At 50.0% G+C, this 12,288-nt stretch overlaps 1 protein-coding gene across 1 annotated transcript in view; it reads right to left on the minus strand.

The window, feature by feature from the left end:
* Positions 1-1,284: 1,284 nt before the first annotated feature.
* GPBAR1 (G protein-coupled bile acid receptor 1) overlaps positions 1,285-12,288 on the minus strand; it is a 24,790-nt gene continuing 13,786 nt past the window's right edge. The window contains exon 2 of the mRNA XM_075318770.1: positions 1,285-4,662. Within this exon, the coding sequence (XP_075174885.1) occupies positions 3,545-4,555 (1,011 nt within the window). The 5' untranslated portion in view covers positions 4,556-4,662 and the 3' untranslated portion in view covers positions 1,285-3,544. The remainder of the gene's footprint in view (positions 4,663-12,288) is intronic.

Here is a 12,288-nt window from a genome sequence, read left to right on the forward strand (position 1 = left end):
TCACCCGCCCTGCATTTGCGCCACACCCCATCTCCACTGCCACCCCACACCTCCATCACCTCGTGCCTCCCCCACCCCATCCATCTCCACCACCTCGCGCTTCCACTGCCCCGCACCTCAACTGCACCACACCTTCACCTTCCTGCACTTCCGCTGTCTCATACCTCCGCCGTCCCTCATCTTCACCGCTCCACACCGTACCGTCACTGCCCCCTGTCTCCACCACCCCACACCTCTGCCACCCCCCCATCTCCACTGCCCTGCGCTTCCACCCCTCATCTTCTCCACCACCTCTCTCCTCTACCACCCCCCCATTTCCACTGCCCCACACCTCCAGCATCCCCATTCTCCGCCACCTCACACTTCTACAGCTCCGCACCTCCACCACCCTGCACCTCCGCCACCCCCCATTTCCACAGCCACACACCTTCACCACCCCCATCTGCATCTACCCCCACCTCTGCCTTCCCCATATATCCACCACCCTGTTTCTCCTCTGCCCCGCACTTCCGCCACTCAGCTTCTCCACGACCCCACACCTTCACCACACCCTCATCTCCACCACCCTGCTACTCCACTGCTTCACACCTCCTCCACCTGCCATTTCCACTACCCCACACCTCCAGCACCCCCATCTCCACTGCCTTGCACTTCTACAGCTTTGCACCTCCACCACCCCACCTCTCCACTGCTCGCACCTCTGCCAACCCCCCATCTCCACCTTCCCACTCCTCCACTACCCAACACCTACGCCACCCCCACATCTCCACTGCCTGCACCTCGACCACCCCCCCTCTCCATTGGCCGCACCTCCGCCACCCTCTCATCTCCACCATCCCACTCCTCCACCACCCACACCTCCACCACCCCCTCTCCTCTACCACCCCACCCCTCCACCACTTCATCATTTCCACTGCCCCACACCTCCAGCATCCCCATTCTCCGCCACCTCACACTTGTACAGCTCTGCACCTCCGCCAGCCCCCCATCTCCACCACTCGCACCTACACCGCCTGCACCTCCGCCACCCCCCATCTCCCTTGTCCGCACCTCCGCCACCCTCTCATCTCCACCGTCCCACACCTCCACCACCCCCGATCTCCACCGCCCGCACCTTATCTCCACTGGTCTGCATTTTGCAGACAGATTCCCTTTAAATCTCAGATCTATCCTATTTATCTTACATAGACAGGAACCTGATCAAAAAGAAAAACCTGAAGAAACAAAACAAGAAGCCATTATAAAAGCTCTAACCCATCATTTATTAGAAATCAGGATGTTTCCTACAATCAGCTTCTAAGAACATTTTTAGAACAATTAGAATCTCACAAAGAAAATGAATTACTGTAAATAATGTAACAGAACAGGGGTTTAGAGACAAATTGGTTCTAATTTGAGTTAATTTGAGCAACAAGATTTGTCGTCCCTGGTCTATGGGACACTTTGGTGGAGCCCTGCGCACGTCCCCCTACCCTGCGTGACATCATGCGTGCGCCACACCACAATGATGACATCATCCTGCGTCTACAAGTCAGAGGAGGTGACGGGGATGCCATCAGGTGGGAAGGGGTTAAATGGCTCTGCTCCAGCGACTACTGGTCTGAGCACTGGACCGGGCTCCTGCAAATATTTTTTGCTCAGCTTTAGTTCTAATGGAAGTGAGAAAAAAATGGAAAATAATAACATCAAAATTGTATCTGGTAGATTGGTCTGAAACCAACGGATTTGTAATTGTTGTGAAACTACAACTCTGATGACGCAGTAAAACCCATGCTGGGAGTTGTAGTTCCACCACAGCTGGAGAGCCGCAGGTTGCAGATCTTTCATTGGACGTTAACAATGTATCAATAGTTTGAGAATGTATCAGTCTGTGACATCACAACTTCCCGAGTGACACAATACAATGGAGGGGGAGGGGCTTCCAGGAAAGTTCTGCGTATTCTTTGCAGATGATAGAACGCGGCTGCACGAATATCCGATGCTGAACCCCGGCACATTATACTACAATCTACTGCAGTGATCAAGGAAGGAAAACTTCTCAGAAAGCCTTGAACAAGACAATGCAGCACGGGGAAGTGATTCTCCAGAAGCGGAATTGTCTGGACCTCATTCCGGCACTAGATGTAATGATACGACTAAAGGACATTTATAGGTGTGCTGGCCCTTTAAATGAGTAGTCTGGTACTGGAGATGAGGTCCCCACATTGATAGGGACTCCACTCCTAATCATAGCACCTCCCCCAGCATGGACCTCCTCACTGGAGGACCACAGATTGTTTATGGTAAAGGTCAACATGAACGTCCTCTCTGGTGGCTTCAGCCTTTGTCTTCTTCAAGGATCACCTTGTGAATCCGGGTTCTGATTCCCCTGCAATATGTATTATCACATCCCGAATGAGCCGGGTCCGCAGGTACAAGAACCTCATAATTGCTATTTATGTCATCACAAGGCAAACTCCACTTAAAGGGATCCTTTTATTATTTTGGCCTATTATAAAAAGGGCGTCAGTATAATGCCTTAACTTAGTTATATTATTGGGCAACATCACTCCCTCTAAAAAGCCCCCATAAAATAACCAAATGAGCTGAAAAGAAACGCACTTCCTGTTTCGTGGAGGATCTGGGTCATAACAGTGATCATGTGATTCCTCTCAACCAATCAGCACTAGTGACATGCATCATGTGATACATCATGTGACTGCATAGAAGCAGGAAGTGCTTTTTCTCCAGCCCAGCTTGGCATTTTGGGGGTCTGATTGTTAGCACTGTAATAGATAGTAAGATTATTTTTATCAGGGGATCATATTGAGGTTGTAAGTTAAATATATTGGTCCTAGTAAGAGCCCCTTTAAATATGCAGATTGACTCTGTGCTGAATGTGGACTTTTCCAGTAATGACTTTGAGGGATTTTCCACTTTTAATTACTTTTTGATACATTTTTAAGCCATTTACCTTGGGTGGGGGAATTGACTGGGAGAAGGGACTCCTAATGGTTTCCAAAAGAAGGGAGCCCCTGACCCCTGACCCCAGGGCCTGAGGATGCCCAAAGGCCTCTCTGCCATATAAGACGCCAGCATTATGCATGGTATGTTGCAGGTTGGGGCTCTCTCACAGATTTTGCATTGGGGCCCAGAAACATCCCGCTACACCTCTACCTGCAGCTCAGTTCACCTGCACGGAGTTGATCTGCAGTGATGGGCACAGATGCACCTATGGACGCACCATTGTATCTCATTGGTTGTGTAAGGGGTTATGGCGCTAATTGGAGGACGTTGGTTGGTAGATGATTAGTCCCCACCAATAATCCATTTTTACCAAGTAAACCCCTTTCTTGGCGAACAGGGTAAGGAGCCACTGGGGTCATTGGTGCCAGTACCGAAGGAGTCCAGAAACCAGTGAATTACAAATCCTACAATTTGCAGTTGTCTTATAATAACTTAATATTGGGTGTAAGGGAATAGCGCCCCCTCTGGGACCTCAGTTCCTGGCACCGGACGGTGACCCAGCCGCCAGGTCCCATATCGCGCCATTATGGCGTCACCATCATTTAGCAGCCGTTAGTTCATCTTCCAGCGTCTCCTCCCGGCTCTTCATGTCATGGTGCTGACTTGCTGGGCTTCCTTTGGGTTTGCAGCAGGACTGGCAATATTTTTTGCACAGGTTCCTCCACAGTTCAGTGTATTGCCGGTGACTTAATCCTAGGATAACGGGGATGACGGCGGCGCTGCCGCTTCCTATACACGTGAGCGTCAGGACAATCCATAAACTGATTTCATAGTTCTCTATAACCAGCACCGAAACCTGGAGAAGAGCGATGTAAGGAACCCAACAAATGAGGAACGTCAAGGAGAAGATGGCGATACATTTGGCGTATCGCAGGTCCATCTGGCGCTCCATCTCCGTCACCACCTCCCGCTGCACCGACCGGTGAAGCTTCTTGATCTCCTTGAGTTGCCTTCTGGCCACTGAAAGGAGCTTGATGGTGATGAAGCTCATGGCCAAGATGGCCGGGATGACCACCCCATACGTCTCCAGGTATATATAGGAATTTGGGAACACCTGTTTATAGGAACAAGTGTAGTTGCTTTTCCAATTATTCCAGCCCACTAGCGGGAGGCAGGAGAACACCAGGGGCAACGTCCACACCAAGAACAGGGAGAGCGGGGCACAGCGGTGCACCCAAATATCCCGGTAATGCAAAGGATAAATGATGCACAAGTACTTCTCATAGTGCACCATCAACAAGTTGGCCAAAAACGAGAGGAAGAAGAAATTGGGAGATATGTAGGCAAGAAAACATCCGTAATATCCCAGGTCCTTGTTAAACTTCATCCGAGGGATACAAGGCAGGAGAACGCCGGTGAAGAAGTCGGCAAACAGCAGGCTGAGGAAGAAGTAATTGGCCGTATTGTGCAACTTCTTGTTGAAGACGATTCCAATGATGATGAAAAGGTTGGAGAGGATGATGAAGGCCGAGAGGGGGCTGGACAGCAGGATGATGAGCTTCTCCTGGTCTCTATGATCTGACCCATTCTGAGACACCTCCAACTCCATCCCTCGCACGCTCAGCGACTATGACGAGTCCTTAGCCGAGGGTCTGAGAACATCCTCCCCATGGGGCACGTAGGAGATGACGGCAGTGGAGGTTTCCAATGGAGGCGCTGAAAGGAAGGAGACAAAGGATAAGAAGCCAACATGCAACGGTGGAAGATGCTCGAAGAATGATATCTACTAGAAATGGGGGAATAGTAACTATTTGTGTTCAGATTATTTGTAACAAATCCCAAAGTTCTATTCCGGTATCGTCACGAGCAACGAACCTAATGCATTAAGGGGAACCCGAGCATTTATCTTGCCGTGCCGAATACTGGAGTAGTCCTCGGTATTCGGTAAGCATTGTTACTATTCGCCCACCTCTAATATGTATGGATACATTGTCTGTATGGGAAACTGTTACATTGTTACTAAATATCTCTTAAAGGGTCCAGAGAGCAATCATTAAGTGTTAGGTTTGTGCGGATGACATATTATACATGCACTGAATATTGTCCACTATATGGCAGTATTATGCGTTTTTGTGCAACTATACTTCTTGCACTGAATATTAGTCACTATATAGGAGCATTCTGCATTTTATACCACTAATGCCCTACATACTGTATAGCAGCATTAAGCATGCACTATATGGTGCTATTATTTATGGACATTGGCTATTATATGGCACTTTGTTACTATTCTTTTTGCACTGGATATTGAATACCTGTATTAAGCATTGTAGTATTATGCACTAGTATAACTTCTGTACAGGACATTGTATTGCAGTATTAAGCATGCGCTATATGGTGCTATTACTTATGGACATTAACCATTATATGGCAGTGTTATGCACTTTGTTACTATTCTTTTTGCACTGGATATTGCATACCTGTAGTAAGCATTGTAGTATTATGCACCAGTATAACTTCTGTACAGGACATTGTATTGCATTATTAAGCATGCACCATATGGTGCTATTATTTATGGACATTGTCTATTATATGGCACTTTGTTACTATTCTTTTTGGACTAGATATTGAGTTCCTGCATTGAGCATTGTTGTATTATGCACCAGTATAACTTCTGTACAGGACATTGTATTGCAGTATTAGGTATGTACTATGTGGTGCTATTACTTATAGACATTAGCCATTATATGGCAGTGTTACACACTTTGTTAATATTCTTTTTGCACTAGATATTGAGTTCCTGTATTGAGCATGGTAGTATTATGTACTAGTATACCTTCTGTACAGGACATTGAATTGCAGTATTAGGTATGCACTATGTGGCACAACATTTTTGGCACAGCTTTATTTGTGCATTGCACAGTGACTTAATGGAGAAATATCCTGTTTTAGATCAGATCTACCTCCATATATTTGTATGGCCTGTGTGTATTGTATAGATACATATGTGTGTAATATCACGGATGACCCCATGATCACCCATTACGCCCCCTCTTTGTAATCTATAGATCTTTGCAGTAAATAATCCATAATTTTCCAGCCATTATACATGTAATGATCAGTGATCGTCGCTCTTGGTCATAGATGCTGGGAATGAAAATCAGTTTCTCTTCATTGAGTTTATGAGTTTTCCCCTGGTCACAAATGACTTTCCTAGAAAATTATAGCAACCGCTCACTTTATGGTCAGGGATGAGTTCAGAGCCATAAAAAAATCACCAAATTCTCCCTTCTTTATGGGGGCGTTGGAAGCAAAATGCATAAACATCCGTGCAGAGAATGGACTTTTTATAGCTGCTGACAGTGGAGAAGCGCTCAGTTATAATCAGCAAACAGTAAGCGGAAACGGAGTGTGGTCATCCAGGTGTGCGCAGGTAGTGGCAATGTAGGTTAGCGGTCATCCAGGTGTGCGCAGGTAGCGGCAATGCAGGGGACCGGTCATCCAGGTGTGCGCAGGTAGTGGCAATGTAGGGGACCGGTCATCCAGGTGTGCGCAGGTAGCGGCAATGTGGGTTAGCGGTAAGTCAGGTGTGCGCAGGTAGTGGCAATGTAGGTTAGCGGTCAGTCAGGTGTGCGCAGCTAGCTGCAATGTAGGTTAGCGGTCATCCAGGTGTGCACAGGCAGAGGCAATGTCAGTTAGCAGTCAGTCAGGTGTGCACAAGTTCCGGCAATGGAGGAGTGCGGTCAGCCAGGTGTGCGCAGGTAGTGGCAATGTAGGTTAGCAGTCAGTCAGGTGTGCACAGGTGGCGGCAATGGAGGAGTGCGGTCAGCCAGGTGTGCGCAGGTACTGGCAATGTAGGTTAGCGGTCAGTCAGGTGTGTTCAGGTAGCGTCAATCTAGGTTAGCGGTCAGTCAGGTGTGCACAGGTAGCGGCAATGTAGGTTAGCGGTCAGTCAGGTGTGCGCAGCTAGCTGCAATGTAGGTTAGCGGTCATCCAGGTGTGCACAGGTAGAGGCAATGTCGGTTAGCAGTCAGCCAGGTGTGCACAGGTGGCGGCAATGGAGAAGTGCGGTCAGCCAAGTGTGCACAGGTAGAGGCAATGTAGGGGAGTGGTCAGCCAGGTGTGCGCAGATGGCAGCAATGGAGGAGTGCAGTCAGCCAGGAGTGCACAGGTAGAGGCAATGCAGGGGATAAGTCAGTCTGGTGTGCGCAGGTAGCGGCATCATAGGGGAGCGGTCAGCCAGCTGTGCTCAGGTAGCAGCAATGGAGGGGAGTGGTCAGTCAGGTGTGCTCAGGTAGCAGCAATGGAGGATTATTGCCAGCTAGGTGTGCACTGGTAGTGGCAATGGAGGGGTGCAGTCAACCAAGTGTGTGCAGGTAGAGGTAATTGAGGATTGCTGCCAACCAGGTGCATACATGTAGTGGCAATGGAGGGAGCAGTTGGCCAGGTGTGCTCAGGTAGAAAAGTAGAGGCAATGGAAGGGTGCAGTCAGCCAGTTGTACACAGGCAGAGGCTATGGAAGACAGCAGTCAGCCAGGTGTGCACACAGGTAGATGCAACAGATGAGAGTGGTTAGCCAGGCGTGTACAGGTAGAGGCCATAGAGGAGAGCAGTCAACTGGTCTGCTCAGGTAAAGGCAATGGAGCAATGTGATTATTCAGGTGTGTGCAGGTAGAGGCAATGAAGTAGTGTTGTCAGCCAGGTGTGCACAGGTAGAGGAAATGAAGGACTGCGGTCTACCAGGTGTGCGCAGGTAGAGGCAATGGAGGAGCTCGGTCAGCCAGGGGTGCACACAGGTAGATGCAACCGAGCAACATGATTACTCAGGTGTATGCAGATAGAGGTAATGGAGGAGTGTAACCTGCCAGGTGTTCGGAGGTCAAGGTAATGGAGAGTGTGCTCAGCAAGGTGTGTATAGGTAGCAGCAAAGAAAAAGCGTGGTCCACCAGGTGTGCGCAGGTAGAGGCAATAAAGCAGTGCAGTCAGCCAGGTGTGCGCTCGTAAAGGCTAGAATACAGGATTTTATACATTGCCGTCTGTGAGCCAAGACCCCTCATTTATCAGCACAAAGTCTCTTGCGACACTGCGAGACTGAGACACTGCGAGACTGAGACACTGCGAGACTGCGACACTGCAAGACTGTGAGACTGCGACACTGTGAGACTGCGACACTGCGAGACTGCGACACTGCGAGACTGAGACACTGCGAGACTGAGACACTGCGAGACTGCGACACTGCGAGACTGTGAGACTGCGACACTGTGAGACTGCGACACTGCGAGACTGCGACACTGCGAGACTGAGACACTGCGAGACTGAGACACTGCGAGAATGAGACACTGCGAGATTGCGACACTGCGAGACTGCGACACTGCGAGACTGAGACACTGCGAGACTGAGACACTGCGAGACTGAGACACTGCGAGACTGAGACACTGCGAGATTGCGACACTGCGACACTGCGAGACTGAGACACTGCGAGACTGAGACACTGCGAGACTGAGACACTGCGAGACTGAGACACTGCGAGACTGAGACACTGCGAGATTGCGACACTGCGAGACTGAGACACTGCGAGACTGAGACACTGAGACACTGCGACACTGTGAGACTGCGACACTGTGAGACTGCGACACTGCGAGATTGCGACACTACAACACTGTGACACTGTCACACTGCAAGACTGCGAGACTGCGACACTGTGACACTGTGAGACTGCGACACTGTGAGACTGCGACACTGCGAGACTGAGACACTGCGACACTGCGAGACTGCAACACTGCGAGACTGAGACACTGCGAGACTGAGACACTGCGAGACTGAGACACTGCGAGATTGCGACACTGCGAGACTGCGACACTGCAAGACTGTGAGACTGCGACACTGTGAGACTGCGACACTGCGAGACTGCGACACTGCGAGACTGAGACACTGCGAGACTGAGACACTGCAAGATTGCGAGACTGCGACATTGCGAGACTGCGACACTGCGAGACTGAGACACTGCGAGACTGAAACACTGCGAGACTGAGACACTGCGAGATTGCGACACTGTGAGACTGCAAGACTGTGAGACTGCGACACTGTGAGACTGCGACACTGTGAGACTGCGACACTGTGAGACTGCGACACTGCGAGATTGCGACACTACAACACTGTGACACTGTCACACTGCAAGACTGCGAGACTGTGAGACTGCGACACTGTGAGACTGCGACACTGTGAGACTGCAACACTGTGAGACTGCGACACTGCGAGACTGCGACACTGCGAGACTGCGACACTGCGAGACTGCAACACTGCGAGACTGAGATACTGCGAGACTGAGACACTGCGAGACTGAGACACTGCGAGATTGCGACACTGCGAGACTGCGACACTGCGAGACTGCGACACTGCAAGACTGCGACACTGTGAGACTGCGACACTGCGAGACTGCGAGACTGTGACACTGCGAGACTGAGACACTGCGAGACTGAGACACTGCAAGATTGCGAGACTGCGACACTCCGAGACTGAAACACTGCGAGACTGAGACACTGCGAGACTGCGACACTGCAAGACTGAGACTGCGACACTGTGAGACTGCGACACTGCGAGATTGCGACACTGTGAGTCTGCGAGATTGCGACACTACAACACTGTGACACTGTCACACTGCGAGACTGAGACACTGCGAGACTGCGACACTGCAAGACTGTGAGACTGCGACACTGTGAGACTGCGACACTGTGAGACTGCGACACTGTGAGATTGCGACACTGCGAGATTGCGACACTGCGAGACTGCGACACTGCAAGACACTGTGAGACTGCGACACTGTGAGACTGCGACAATGCAAGACTGTGAGACTGCGACACTGCGAGACTGAGACACTGCGAGACTGAGACACTGCGAGACTGAGACACTGCGAGACTGAGACACTGCAAGACTGCGACACTGCAAGACTGTGAGACTGCGACACTGTGAGACTGCGACACTACAACACTGTGACACTGTCACATTGCAAGACTGCGAGACTGTGAGACTGCGAGACTGTGAGACTGCGAGACTGTGAGACTGCGACACTGTGAGACTGCGACACTGTGAGACTGTGAGATTGCGACACTGCGAGACTGCGACACTGCGAGACTGAGACACTGCGAGACTGCGACACTGAGACACTGCGACACTGCAAGACTGCGAGACTGCGACACTGTGAGACTGCGACACTGCGAGACTGCGACACTGCGAGACTGAGACATTGTGAGACTGCGAGACTGCGACACTGCGAGATTGCGACACTGCGAGACTGAGACACTGTGAGACTGCGAGACTGAGACACTGAGACACTGCGAGACTGAGACACTGCGAGATTGCGACACTGCGAGACTGCGACACTTCGAGACTGCGACACTGCGAGACTGAGACACTGCGAGACTGAGACACTGCGAGACTGTGAGACTGCGACACTGTGAGACTGCGAGACTGAGACACTGCGAGACTGTGAGACTGCGACACTGTGAGACTGCGACACTGCGACACTGTGAGTCTGCGAGATTGCGACACTACAACACTGTGACACTGTCACACTGCAAGACTGCGAGACTGTGAGACTGCGAGACTGTGAGACTGCGACACTGTGGACATGCGCTCAGCATATAATATACCCTGGGAGATTTTCCCGCCACATAATGTAACATTCCCATATGGCCCCAGACAGAAGCTAAAAGTGCGATCTATGTCCCCCACCTGGCCGGTCTGCTGAGCCATGCATCTAATCCTATCCTGTGTGATACTATCTGCTGAGCTGTGCTGTGTATCTAATCCCATCCTGGGTGATACTGTCTACTGAGCTGTGTATCTAATCCTATCCTGTGTGATACTGTCTGCTGAGCCGTGTATCTAATCCTCTCCTGTGTGATACTGTGTGCTGATCTGTGTATCTAATCCTATCCTGGGTGATACTGTCTGCTGAGCTGAGTATCTAATCCTCTCCTGTGTGATACTGTCTGCTGAGCCGTGTATCTAATCCTATCCTGTGTGATACTATCTGCTGAGCTGTGCTGTGTATCTAATCCCATCCTGGGTGATACTGTCTACTGAGCTGTGTATCTAATCCTATCCTGTGTGATACAGTCTGTTGAGCCGTGTATCTAATCCTCTCCTGTGTGATACTGTCTGCTGAGCCGTGTATCTAATCCTCTCCTGTGTGATACTGTGTGCTGATCTGTGTATCTAATCCTATCCTGTGTGATACTGTCTGCTGATCTGTGTATCTAATCCTATCCTGTGTGATACTGTCTGCTGAGCTGAGTATCTAATCCTCTCCTGTGTGATACTGTCTGCTGAGCCGTGTATCTGATCCTATCCTGTGTGACACTGTCTGCTGAGCCGTGTATCTGATCCTGTGTGTATCTAATCCTAGCCCGCACATCCCGACACTTTCTATCCTGACAATGTTGGGCTTTCCTGTCGCTGCGATGCTGCGGGGGTCACAGAGGAGCGATGATCGGGAACAGCAGACGATTACTGAGTAACTTCTCTGTAGAGCGTTTTCCCGGCGCAGATCCCGGTGTTTGGTGAGATGGAGCAATATCTGGTACCGCGCAGAAGATGGCGCAAATTCATCCGGAGAGTAAATACGGTTTCTAGGCATCTGGGAAAATTCTGACTCCCGAACAAACTGCTACAAACAGGTTCATTACTTGCAGAAGACAAATGACGGCGTAACACGCAGCCGCGACTGAAAACGCAGCAAATAATGACCTGCCTGCAAAACGCAGCACGTGCAGGGGGAGTCAGCGGGGGAAGCCGGAACCTAAAATATAAAATTCCACGTCGCTGCTTCATTGTTCCTGCCGGTTTTGTAGGCTTATTTGCAATGATGACCACCCGACCATGTGCACGTAACCGCTGCAGCCAATCACCAGCCACAGGAGTGATGGATGGCGTCCAGTGATTGCCTGCAACAATCCCCTGCACAGAACAGACAAATCAGTCAGCCCCATCAGGACCCCTGGAGCAGCGCTGGGACCTCCAGTACGTAGATACAGTTCAGTCTGTAAAAACCCTTTAATTTTTATTTAATAAAAAGTTTAGAAACTTTCTCATGAACTTTGGCCGCGATTCATCAAACTATTTACAACTTTTGCCATTTTTTTTAGTCCTAATCACTTCCGACAACTTTTGGAAAATTGAGTTGAGATTAAAGAAGATGCGACAAATTCATCACACGAAACTGACGAAAATCATTACATTATGGCAGAAATGTAACCCGGAGACGCACGGCAGAGATACAGCAAGAACTCTGCTATATTGCAGTGAATTGAAACATTCAGAAGCTGAGACCTGAACACATGA

Source organism: Anomaloglossus baeobatrachus, chromosome 7, assembly GCF_048569485.1.
Source record: "Anomaloglossus baeobatrachus isolate aAnoBae1 chromosome 7, aAnoBae1.hap1, whole genome shotgun sequence".
Lineage (NCBI taxonomy): Eukaryota > Metazoa > Chordata > Amphibia > Anura > Aromobatidae > Anomaloglossus > Anomaloglossus baeobatrachus.